General features: G+C 40.3%; 2 protein-coding genes across 2 annotated transcripts; one reads left to right on the top strand and one right to left on the bottom strand.

The window, feature by feature from the left end:
• Nucleotides 1–602: 602 nt before the first annotated feature.
• c21h2orf76 (chromosome 21 C2orf76 homolog) lies at nt 603–3,561 on the top strand. Its single transcript, XM_030080695.1, has 5 exons — nt 603–950; nt 1,036–1,086; nt 1,838–1,875; nt 2,766–2,847; nt 3,258–3,561. Exons 1-5 carry the CDS (start codon nt 821–823, stop codon nt 3,332–3,334), a joined length of 378 nt encoding a protein of 125 aa, XP_029936555.1. The 5' UTR covers nt 603–820; the 3' UTR covers nt 3,335–3,561.
• A 48-nt stretch (nt 3,562–3,609) lies between these two features.
• steap3 (STEAP family member 3, metalloreductase) lies at nt 3,610–13,184 on the bottom strand. The gene is made up of 6 exons (XM_030080694.1): nt 13,131–13,184; nt 10,075–10,605; nt 9,213–9,540; nt 8,330–8,529; nt 7,111–7,275; nt 3,610–6,539 (listed from the first exon to the last, which is right to left on the bottom strand). Exons 2-6 carry the CDS (start codon nt 10,588–10,590, stop codon nt 6,243–6,245), a joined length of 1,506 nt encoding a protein of 501 aa, XP_029936554.1. The 5' UTR covers nt 10,591–10,605; nt 13,131–13,184; the 3' UTR covers nt 3,610–6,242.
• Between the last annotated feature and the right edge of the window lie 433 nt (nt 13,185–13,617).

Here is a 13,617-nt window from a genome sequence, read left to right as displayed (position 1 = left end):
TTAAAAGGCCGATATCTTTACGAGACGCGTCACTGTTTCTTCGCACAAATGAAAACATATAATATAATCAGAATCAGGATCAGGATCAGAAATACTTTATGGATCCTCGAGGGGAAACGGGGTCAGTTGCAATTGCTGGAATCCTCAAGAGAAGAATTTAATTATGAGAAATAAAAAAAAAAAGAAAAAAGAAAAAAGAAAAAAGAAAAAAAAAGGAGAAGAAGAAATATAAAAATATGTGCCTTAAAAATGTTGGAAAAAAACGTATTTGCATTATGCGTGAATATGTGCATTAATCCTTCTTATGCATTAATACTATCTGTTGATTATATATATTATTTCTAAATATGTGCGCTAATCCTACAAAATATTATAACAATTAATACAGACATAAGAGATTGAGCATATGTAAAAACGAATACCTATGTACATCATATATACACGGGGATATTGAAATATCATATCATATCATATGAAAACTATGCATTTAAATCAATTTATAAATATAAATCTTTATAAATAACTTTAAGAAGCGGAAGTGGTTTAATGTGCTCGGCAATCCACCCGTCGAGTCTGAATATCTGTAACAAAATAAGTTCGACTCTTCTCGCCTGATCAAACACCGGAAGTTAGTCCAAAACAGACACATTTGGGGTGTAATAGACATTGTGGGAGTGTTGTCATCCTCGGTGTTTAACAAGTCACTAAAGCAGCGTAACCTGCTCTGTAGTAAGTGCAGCGCTGCCGACCAGTCGTATTTTCGGGTTAAAGTCGTGGCTAAATTCAGCTCCTGGTGTCTGTGGTGGCCAGCCAGCAGGCCATGGCTGGGGGAGCTGTGGTCACTGTCCGCCTGGTCAGGTCCTTTGAGCACAGCAACTTCAAGCCCGTTGTGTTCCGGGCTGTGGATTTAGACCAGACAGTGCAGGAGTTTATTCAACACGTGAAACACGGTGAGTAACACGAGCCAGGGGTCAAATATGAGTAACTGGAGCTGTAATATCACTGAAAGTCCTGCATGCTCTTCATTTCTTCCAGATATTGCAACGAGAGCAGGTCTCCCGCCCCCCTTCAGGAAGTATGCTTATGGTACAGTGACTTTATGCGATTTGGACAGGGCTGATGACTCAATAATTATAAAATGTCATCCTGATGTTGATATATTCACTGTATGGACAAAAGTACTGGACCACCACCATGTTTCACCTCCAGGAGCTTTTCTGACATCCCATTCTAAATCTATAGCCATTCTTATGGAGTTGGTCCGCCTTTGCAGCTAGAACAGCTTCCACTCTTCTGGGAAGGCTTTCTACAAGATTTTGGAGAGTGTCTGTGGGGATTTGTGGGAATGAGTTACTGTGGTTCCTAAACGCTTCCACTTTGCAATAATCCCACTTCCAGCTGATGATGGAATATCTAGGAGGGAAGAAACTTCACCAGCTGACTTGTTGCAGTGGTGGCATCCTATTACATTACTATTACAGCAGCATGCTGGAATTCAGTGAGCTCTTTAGAATGAGCCGTGCTTTCTGTAACTGCTGGATTTTATACATCTGTGGCAATGGGACTGAATGAAACACCTGAATTCAGTGATTAAGTGGTGTGGAACAATACTTTTATTGTCCATATTGTGTATAAAACATTTAATAGAATATGCAAAACCCTGTTAAATGCTCAGATTGATATTCAGTGCATTGACCTACATGTTGATTAGTTTCCTTATTTGGTTTCTATCTCATTTTGTGAGAGTCATGTTTGTTTTTCATGATTAATGACAAACAAATCACAAATTTTGTGCCATACAGTGAGTAGATGTCTTTTCCTTTCCATTCCATTTCAGACACTATGAAGATTATCCACCAAGCACATGGAGCCAAGGTGTGTATCTGAAGGAGGTCGCACTGCTGGGCCATCAAAGAGGCGTGTGTTTGAAGCCAGTTTAACCCCCCCCCCCCCCCCCCCACCAAAAAAAAAAAAAAGGGTCTTGATTGAAAGAAGGAATGCTGTCACACCGGCCGATCACAACACGCACTAATGCAAATTAGTGACTTAATCACCTGGGCTCTCATTTGTAGTTGCTGGAGCTAGTGTAAGACTCTCCAGATTGTCAGTTGGCAAAAAAAAAAAAAAAAAAACTCTACTGCATGTGTGCTATTGCAGGACACTTTGAGCTGAACTGCTGCATCGTCCAGGTGAGTTGGGTTGGTAAAGTGTATGTTTACCTCATCAGAGAGCCCAGGTTTTAATCCCTAGTGACTCAATGCAGCACTACCATTTTTTTGTCCCACGCCTGCCATGTAGTCTTGACTGCATGGATTTGACATACTTTGAGATTGTACATTTCAGTGTCTCAAGAAAACAATCATGTTTCAAAATCAGGCAGTCGATTATAATTACCTGGTTTTCACTACAGTAATCTATGCCAGCAAAACAAATCCTTGTTAATGCATTTTTTAAAAAAAAATATGTGTATGTGTGACACTAGTTCTAAATTCATCGTGGTTGGGTGGAGCTGACCACCACCTCTTGGGCTGGGCTTTAGGGTCCATTACCCAAAATGCCACCAATGTGTCATGAAGGAGCTAGCGTTCAGCGTCTGAGAGAAAGTTGGCCAAGAATATAGATTATTCCGTCCAGTTTGGCTCTGAGATGAAAATTAACAGATAAGTTGAGAAGTGAGGTAGTCAGTAGCCATTGCGCTAAAAACAAAAGTTTTGGCAATTTATGTGAATTTATCTTTTTTTTTTTTTTTTTTTTTATCCCTCCAGACAAATGACTTGGTGATGAGTTTAAACGACGACGACAAGCTCATCCTGCAAGACAGCCAAACGCTGAGAGCTGCTGGTGTCGGTACGAACTCTCTCTCTGCTCAGAGAATTTCTGCTTTCATTTACTTCAAAGAGTGTACTTTGCTTTTAGAAACAGCTCACTCCATTCTGAGAATGCAGTCATTCTGTTCAACCCCATGTCTCTATTCCAATTTGTGGGAGCACCGTGAACCCCCTCCCCCACCCCCAAACAGAACCATCGTCTTAAATCTCCAAGCATCGAGCAAATTTTGCAAAAACAACTACTCATTGGGTCCCAAAGTCCAAACATCCAATATTTACCTCATTATGTTCAGTCAAGACATTGTCAGTGTGGAAACTCTAGGAGATAATTAGGAAAGTATTGGACCACAATGCAATTACTGGCTCCAAAACACATGCGACTTCATCCCAAGTTTGACAGTATTAACTTTTGTGTTTGTTTCCTTACAGCAAATGAAACAGAATTGGCCCTCTTCAGGAAAGAAGATTATGGTCTGTTCAAAGCAAATCCCCAAACTGTCTGGTGACCTCAGTGTTACACTTTATAAGTCAGGACATTCTCAAAATGGTCAAGCATGCCAGAGAAGAAAAAAAGTGCCATCATGTTCGAAGTGGAGTCTTTTAATTTGCTGCACATTTTGTTTTTAAAATGTTTATGATACTTTCCTCCGGTATGCATTTTTATTTTTTAACGGTGATTGTGATTATGGCTGCTTGTTTTGCAACATGCTGTATAAAGTTTCTTATCAGCTGACATGCGCTGAATGTGGTTTTCATATTGTCATATGTTTCAGGACATCACTGAATTCTTAACAGAATCAAGTTTATTGAAGTGTACTTGTTTACATCCACTCACCACTGTGAACATTTCTTTTATGAAAACATACAGAACAGAAATGTATACAATCAATACATATTCATTTACATTGTAATAAAGTAGATAATGTGAACAAGCGATTACAGAGGGCAGCTGTTTCCTCACCATAGACGTGAATATGTCCAAAGGCACTTGAGATGTCTCAGGTTATTCTAAAAACACAATGCAATTAAACTTTTCCTACATTGTCCACTTTCCCAAGTCCATTCAACATGTGCTTTCCCTCACACCATTAGGTATAACTTCCCATTGTACTATCATTGTTTTAAAGGTGTTCAGGTCAGTCCAAAAGTAATACTGCGATGCATGAGAACTGCGGGTGTCAGGAAAAAGGTATAGCAGCCTTGTTTTTAGATGATGGCAATGGGCACAAAAGCACAACCCAATCATTTCAGAGAAATTCATGAGCTTGAAACAAACTGTATTTGTGTAGTTTAGCTTAACACTTTCCTCAAGACATATTACAAATACTGTTAAGTGTTCTTTTGTGTTGTGCAAGTTGTTTTCTTTCAGCAAATCAAATCAAATATCAAATAGAGAAGTGGAACCAGTTAAAAAAAAAAAAGAATAGTTTTGCATGATATTATGAGACACCACTTGAAATGCAATGATGCTACAAGATTGTTAATGTGTAAGGCACACAGGACATTATCTAAACATGTTGAGACCATTAATTCAGCCAAAGGAAAAACTAAAACACCAAATTAGCCAATTCAGATTGAGATTCAAAATGAAGAAATCATCAAAAAGACTTGATTTGCCCAACACTATTAACTTGAGGACACACCACTTTTGACATTATCCATTGAGGTTTCGTAAAACCAGGAGTTTACAGAATGTCCTCAGCCTACAGAGGAACATGGAGTCCGGCTGAAGAGAAGAAAACAGTCAAAAGGCTCTGGTGTGAAACCCCTGAGCTTGAGTGAAATTTTATTCTGGTTCCAGTGTGCCTTCTCTGAGAGACACCCTGAGGGATGTAAAACTGTCAGTACAACAGAATGAGGCAGGTTTTTCCTGTTTTCATTAATGTGGAGGACCAGGTGTAAGGAGCACAGCTGCTCAAACCTGGTGTTGTAAACCATGAAAACATCATCAGTCAAAATATAGAGGCACATGAATGATAATCTAAACTATTTTATGCCTCATAACTGTCATAGCAGGGGGGTTGTCAGATAGTACTGGAGTTCAGTTTGATAAATGTCCCTCATTTTCTTGAAAATCAACTAATTTGTTATGTTTCCATTTTATTGTTTTTGACAGTTGAATGTTGCACTTCAGTATTGCTGAGCCCTTCTAAGTGCATGAAGCGCAAAGATGATTTTCATCCAGTATGTATCAACTGCACCATGTTCTTACTGTACTTTTCCATACATTAATACACTGATATAAAGCCACAGTGCAGTGCTACCAAATGAATTCATATCAATTACATTCTACTTTAAAGTGCTATATGTCAATATTTCTTGGCAAATAATTATTAGCCTTTGGTTTAATCTTTGAATAGCAGATGGGCAGAGGCTAAAGTGACTTGCTGGGCCTGCGCGCCTATCCTACTCTACATCTGATTGGCTAGTAATTGTTGCCTTTGTTGGTTAGGTTGGTTATCTTAAGGGTTAGTGCTGGTTTAGGGTTAGCCAATCAGAGGCAGAGTAGGGGCAAGTCTTCCAAGTCTCTCCCATACCCGATGAGCAGGATTGATAAAGTCACCATGATAAAGTGAGGTTAGGTAACAGGACTTTCACATCATATGACACTAAACTGATTTTTACATACTTTTCTGTGATGTGATTGTCCACACTTTCTGGAACTCATTTAGAAATGCACACCCATCTCGCACATTAAATAAGCTAAGACAAATCAAAAGTATTTGCAAATTGTATTTAAAGCTGCACTAGTCAAGACCTAATTAAAAAAAATACACCTATCTCATATTATTCTCAAACACAAAGTGGGGCTGAAACAGAGAAGAGAGTCTGCTATGGTCACTTGGGAAACCAACAGCCACAGGAGGCAGAGAATCAATATCTATGAATTCAGCGTGAAAACTTTCTTCAAACAAGCGATATATGAGTGCTCTAAATATTGGTAAAGTTTATACCAGAAGTTTCTTTCACTACTTCCAGCCCCACCAAACGTCCTAAGGGGTGTGCACTGCATAAAACAGGAAGAAGGCAGTAACTTAAATCTGAGTCAAAATTTAATTTTCCCATTTTTCTGGTCAGTTGATGGATACTGAACACCTTCATACTGGTTCCAATAAACACATCTTAAAAGATGTTATTATGAGCCATTTAGTCAGGAAGTGAAAACAAATCTTTAATATCTTTTGTCTCCATTTCTTCGGTGCAACTACAGCCTTTTCCCTTTGTGAAAGTGCAGCTTAAAAAGCTGACATTATGTTATTTCTGGGTAATAAAATCCTTCAAACTTAAAATATATTTTGCTGCCACTTGGGGCCGCCAAAGTGCAAAGTTGTCTAGTGCAGCTTTAACCAAAGTCAGTGCCACATATTTACCGTCCCTTTCACTCTTTTCATGTAAAGATTAACACGAAGGTCCTCAGACGTCACCAAAGTTCTGAGGAGAGACCCGTCCGCTTGTTATTTCTTGCCCTTGACTGTGGGAGGGGCGGTGACGCGAACTCTCCCAGCCTCTGCGGATCTTCGCCAGTCTTAACGCCAGGCAGGGCAGCGCCAGGAGGACACGGCCAACCAGGACTACACAGGGCAGGATCAGGGCCAGAAGGTACACTGGTGGTAGGTAATAACGGTAGGCCTCAGGGAAGAAGGCAAAGTCCCAGCCGAAGAAAAGAGTGTGCATGATGGAGAGAGTTAAGGCAGCGTAACCAAGTCCTGACTGGAGAGACAGAAAAACAAAACTATTTTATGGACGGTGAAAAAGATGTTTGGTTCACAGACAAGGTGCGTTTGGAAACTGCACACTGATGAAAACGAGAAACTGGAAGAAAATTTGTTATGAGTGATCATCCTTACATACATTTTTTGATTGTTGTGTTAATTTGCTTACAAACACTCTGACTCTGAGTCTTGCCTAACACTTTCACCCAATGCTGGCTTAACCTGCAGAAAGCAAAACTTTTATTCATCAGTCTAAATCCTAAAATGGAGGTGCAACCAATAATTTAGGCCCTGCACTTTGACCCTGTTCGCCCAGAAGAAACTCTGGTGTCAGGTATGTCACGTATCAAGTTGCAAAAAGCCTCTAACTTGTCTAACTTGAAATGATACGTATATTTCACTTGTATTGTGTCAGTGCTAGAACGGGAAAATTTGGCCAAAAAAATTTGCCTTAAGTTTGCCTTAAGCTTTGACATACAATGATTTCTTAATAGTTAAACGGATATTACACTACATGCTGTTTCATGTGGTTCCATATGGGAATAGTTCTGGTATTGTAACCTGCTGACCTGCATAAACGTGAACTCCCTCCAGTTGAGGGCATTTCCCACAGAAGGCAGAGAGGTGAGAGCCAGTAGAGTGAGGACTCCAAGTCCCAGAATTCCACAGGACAGGTAGAGATCAGACCGCCACACCTGCTGCTCCTCCCAGGAGTTCTCAACACCGGCTTTCACCTAAAAAGAGGGGTAAATTGTGAAACACAAGCAGAACTTTGCTGAAGATACATTTTCCTGTCATGGAACCAGGGCATGCAACAGCTCTGAGCTCATCATGTGTGGGCCATTCTGGACCCTAGAATGAAACAAATGATTTATGTGCACATTGTATCCAGGGCGATATCAATGAAGTATTACACACACAACACATCACATGATAGCTATAACAGTTCAGCCATGCAAGGATGCCATTTCTATCACTGCATGGTTCAAGCAATACAGGACATTTAGTGCATGGGAATGTTTAACTTAAGATATACTACAATTTTCTATATCATTTAGAAATGATCCTGTACAGACACGGTGCTGCTGGAATCAGTGTGCATTTTGCTTGGTTAGGTTCTGGTTCATAAATGATGTGAGATTAATGTTGGTGGGAGAAATAAAGTTGAGAGAGCTGCAGATAAACAAGAGCCCAGCAGGGGGTGGAGGATATTAGGCAGATGAGAGTGTGGGTGGAAAACAACATAAATACAACAATTAGCGGAAGCCACCACTTTGGAGAAACTTTATAAAGACTTCCAGTGTATTCTGCTAACTAACTTAAGTTAAAACTGCTTTACACAAAACTGAAATGCTTAACTGGTTGGACTTAAATTATTTATTACACCCTTGAAAGTATATTAATATTTAGCAAGTTTTCATTATTCTATAAGTTTGTAAATATGTAAAAACACACTCATCCATTTCTAATGCAACCCTGAGGTCAAAATTCTCCAACTCCTCCAGCATTTTCCATAAGGAAGCTGGACTGCTCCATAAGATACAAATGTTTTTCTTGAGATGTAGCCAGTGGGAAAACCACCAGCTAATGCAATGATTATCTGAAACAATTTGGAATTGCTTTTGTTCAGAATGGACATTTTAATCAATCAAGTAATTACTGAAATTCCCATATTCCCTAGTGATTTCTGCCAAGTTAATGACCTTCTCTGCCTGGACTAGCCCTCCCTTAATTCCATATTCCAGAAACGACAGACAGACACACACACAAATTCCAGCCACCAATCACCTGTCGGTAGGCTGCATTCAGCAGCCTGTATCCAGCAGCCCGCCGTAGTGTCAGGCACATACTGTAGACAGCATGGACTCCAGCACAGAGGAAGCTCATCAGTCCAAGCTCCTTACGTCTGCACATCCAGCGGTCCAACCAACTGGGGAATCTCTTATACTTGGTTCCTCTGGCCAGCTGGAGGACGGCAGCCACCAGACCTGAGGAAAATCATGACTTACCGTTGACCTATAGAGTCATTTTCAGTACATTCTTTATACATGATTGGTGTGAAGATGCTTCTATGTAATTTGAATCAATGTAGTATATATTTTAGAATAAATAAAGAAATGGCTTTGACTTAAAAGTCAAAGGAAAATTGAACTTTGGTAGAGTGTCGAGTTGTATAGTTCTCTGGTTGTTATACTATATGAGTCCACATGGTGGTGAAATCTCCTCATTAGTTGCTCTGTGCTTCCCTGGGCTGATAATCCACAATACTGGATTTCTATCTCTCCATTCACTTCCATAGCATAATGGCTCCCAAAATAACAGTTTTAGTGCATACACAGACACAAACCAAGCAAATGTCGCCAATATAAAAATAACAAGAGGTTAGAGTACTAGGTAACAAGAGGCAACCTACAGACAAAATATGCCAGATATAATTTCCAATTCAAATAAGAAATCAACAAGAAAAGAGATGTTACATTTATTTTGAAAATGGGTACTGGGACTTGTTGCTTTTTGTATTGGTATTATCCACCTTGTTCATATTTGTTTATGTGCTAAAGGGGTTATTTTGGAGGCTGTTTGGCTGCACTATGGAAGTGAATGTAGGGGTAGAAACTACTACCACCATGTGGATGCCCAGGTAACTATACAACCTGTATTTCTTCAGTACCTGGTAGATAAACTAGCCCCAGTAAGATTAGGGCAACTGCTGGTAGTGTCTGATTCACTGTCTCCAGCGGGAGTTGGTAGAAGTTGTGTTCTCCATGTGCAAGGTAGGGCAGCAGCACATGCTTCACGACGTTGTAGCCGTAGAAGAAGAGGAAGAGGAGAAATGTGACCAGGGTGGCACCTTCCCATGAGGGGAAGAGGTGGAGGGGGGCTTTCTCGATATCCCTGGAGGCAACCAGACCCCCCAGGTCAACAGGGCTGAAGCCCAGGCGACGGGTCAACTGGACCACCGTGGCTTTTGAATCAGAGCAGTCACTGCAGATCAGGACCTAAGGGGGGTGACAGGGGAAATGCTTACACAGAGCTGATTTACAGAAGGCTTATTCACAGGTTCACAGGTTCAGGTGGAGTCTTTGTGCTTGTGCTGGTGTATAAAACAAAGGCCCACAAAGGCAAGCGCCAGTTCTACCCATTCAATTTCTATGGTCTGTGTTTACATTTTCCCAGGCTATATACTGTATGTCTCTTTTCAGATACACAGGCTGAGTTCTGACTTTGTATAAATTGTATATATGTATATGTATATGTCCAGGATGTAAACATTAGTGTCTCTTTGCACATGCTATGTTAACATCTTTCTTTCGGTCACTTTCAAAACAAATGCACCACTATAACAGATCAAGATCTTTACAACATGAGGCTGTGGTGCTCATGGGAAATTCTGTGAAACACTTCCACTTTTGTCCACAGGAGTCTCAACTTGATCTCACAACACTCTTTGGGCGGAGTCTTGACTCAAACCTGACCGGCCCCTGGTCTTGAAATTGAGTGGGACTCGACTTGCCTGGTCTCCTTCACCTTACCTGCCTGCTGCCATCATGTGCTCCAGTCTGCAGTGCCCATGCGGAGATGACGTTGAACCCCTTCACCACCCTGCTCTGAGGGAAAAGCTCTGCCAGTTGCTCAGCATTGGACAGCTCTCCATCATCCAGCCTGGTGGCGTTGCTTACATCCACCAGTACCTTCCCAGCCAACCCATCTCTCAACCCCACCAGGGTGGAATAGTGCTCTGGGTAGATAGCAGCAAAGATCACTCTCTCTGCACTATCCACTGCCTCTCTCTGGGATCGCAGCTCCACGCCATCAGGAAACAGCCCCTTGGGGATACGTTTTGGGTTGCGGCTGCCAACCACCACACTGAAACCAGAGGCCACCAGCCGGATCGCAAGGGAGCGAGAGAAGTCTCCTGAACCAATGATACCAATCACAGGGTTTCCAAGGCGCTGGGGCAAGGACTCTGTGGCATCAGCATCGGCATCAGCATCAGCATCAGCATCAGAACCAGCCAACAAGGGCGTTTTCATGTCGCCCCCATTCATGGTGGTTCTATGGTACTGCAAATAGGAAAGTGGCACAAACTTTAGGATGATGATGATGACCATGACCATCACCAAGACTTCTGTCTACTGCCGTTTCGCCTTTCTCCTGCTGGGGCTCCCGGCCATGCTACTTGGGGCCTGGCGGTGGGGCCTCTTGTTTGCCCCCCTGATGCCCCAGTCTGGCTTCATCCCCTGTTGCAATATATATCAACATATAGATATATATCTAAATACATATCATTAGATATCAATATATAAATATATACATAAATCAATTACTATTCTGATGATTGTCATTACCATGTTATATTGATTTACATTAGGTTATGTTATAATTATAACAATGAATTATTATGTTATGTAATATTATATCATATACTGTTATATATATTATATTACATTATATTGCGATCAGCACTTAGTTGGACCTGTGCAATTTTGATGCGAGTAGCTAAATGGCTAAAGGTATTATCCAGCTTAAATTCAATCCAATTTTATTTGTATAGCGTTAAAATCATAACAAAAGTTATTTCTGCTAATATCTACATCAACCATTAGGGGGGAGTATTTTACCTCTTCAGCTGACATGTCAGAATGATGTTAACTGTAATTCTACTCTATGAGATAGCTAATCTGGTTACTGTTGTGAGATACAATTGAACACTAAAACACACTAAATATTACTAAAGAGTGCATATTACTGATTGACCCTTTAAAGGATATAGTTGCTGTTCTTGAACCATACAGAACAAAACTTCAGCACAATCTAATGAGGAAACACTTTGAGCTCTCCAGTGACACTACATCTCCTCTTGAAAAACAGGAAGATCTTAATGCAGCCAAAAATATTCTGCTGATTCGACAGGACTGGGAGTCCGAGTCCCGTTAGCAGTCTGTATAAAATAAAGTGACCAGATTTTTGGGAGCAAATCCGGGGACATTTGTGACTTGCTGAAAAATATTAAACATAATTCACATTTTCCTGAGTCTGACAGAAATTATACACCCCCTTAAATGATGGTGAAAGACTTTCACCAGACTTTCACCAGCCGGGGACATTTCTGGAGACATTTCCAGGCAGGTACAAAGCATCAAATCAAAGGACTGTCCCCTGAAATCGGGGACGTCTGGTCACTCTAGGAAAGAGACCACAGCGGTTGGACAGGTTTTCAGGGCAAATGAGTCAATGATGATTTAACCACGACTTTTATTATTATACTAGGAGTATTTCTACTATACTTGACTGAGAAAAAAAAAAAAAAAAACATAGTTGTGAATCACTTACACAACTAAGATAGCATTATGAAAAAGCTCTCTCTTGCTCTCTCTGACACACACACACACACACACACACACACACACACACACACACACACACACACACACACATATAACACTGACAACCACTCCTTGAAATGTGTTTTTAACACCCCCAGTTTACCAGCTGTTATCTATCCTTAATCAGCTGTTGAGTAACTACAAAACAATGCATGTAATGTTAACTGTGTAATGGAAGTATGTTACACGTGTATGTGTGTATATGTGTGTGTATTTGTGCACTACGTATTTATGCATATATTTGTGTTTTGTGATCATCTTTTGCTCAGTTATGTTTGCTGTGAAGTACTTGACACAAACCTAGTTTGTTTTCAAAGCACCCTAAATATTACAATAACAACAACAACAACAATAAATATATAATAATAAATTTTACCTTGATCTTAAAAAGTCCCTCAATAGCACAATAGTTGATTTAGTAAGTTCAGTTATGTTGACCACAATCCTACATGAGACCAGACATTCTTTGATTAAGGCCTGGGAACTAATAATATTAACATTTGTATTTATTTACGGTAATTAAAGAAATGCATTTTAAAAGACATTTTTCAGTCACTAATTCAGTATCCCTGAATGTTTTACCACACAGTTGGTGCTCTGTGCAGTTTGGCTTGAAACAAATATGAAAAATTCCACAGCAGACTACAGAGATAAAATAAAATAAACAGCATGGCCTTATTTTAAGCAAGTGGAACAATTACTAATAATTGCTAATATATTATAGAGTCAGTGTGTTAAATGACTACACACACCGCTTAAATGCTATTGGTTGTAAGCACTCCCCTCAATACAGTTTAGAAACAGCTGTCAAATGTGTGACAATTTTAGCGTGACATTGGTTATTATAATGAAAGAAGTCAAGATCAGACTTCCGACTCATTTTGGCTGAAGCTTGACCCACGTCCTGACCCCACGGTGATGCTGATGAAGGGCATGCGGAAGATCATCAGGATGGCAGTGATGCAAACCCTATGCAGGATGCCCACGCGTCATTCCCAGCTGATAAAAGGCTATGTTATGTTGAGACCTTTGACACGAGCTCCACGCGTTTCTGATGACACTAATGTAAGTTAGCCGGACGAAGGGTAAAATCTCAAGCACGGTGAAACTACAGATAAATATCAGCAAGTAAACCCAAAGGGCAGGAGACACATATTTAAGCAAGCAATTAAACAACAGATTTTCCTGCAGAAGCCACTTACTGTAGGTTTTGTGTCGCTGTTGAAGACGGTCGGTAATGTGCCTCAATGTACTGTGTTGTAACCAAACCACGCCCACCAGCCTAAGTGCTGCCTTCAGGTACTAATACCATCATGGGAGCAATTTCAGAAATCAAGTGGCAAAGCGCTAACTAAAGCCTGCAGGCATGTAATTGACGTTTAATTAGCGTTAAATGTAGGCGATTATAATTTTTTTTTTTTTTTTTACGTCATTTGGAGCAACATATAAAAATCCTTATGTTATATGTTATTTTATTTTGTTTTTAAATGCAATCCACTCACCAACATGAACTTTGCAATACACTTAAAAATGCATTACAAGTTATATTGTAGTTAAACAAAGATTAAGACGTAAACAAAATACACTGGATCATTTACATGGGACGCCAAACAGTCAGATAATGCTGAAATACATTCCCACGCCCCCCGCACGCTTAGCATTTTCCTTTAATCGCCTCGTTCACATGTG

The sequence above is a fragment of the Myripristis murdjan genome, chromosome 21, assembly GCF_902150065.1.
Source record: "Myripristis murdjan chromosome 21, fMyrMur1.1, whole genome shotgun sequence".
NCBI lineage: Eukaryota > Metazoa > Chordata > Actinopteri > Holocentriformes > Holocentridae > Myripristis > Myripristis murdjan.
This window is presented reverse-complemented; position numbering and strand designations above follow the sequence as displayed.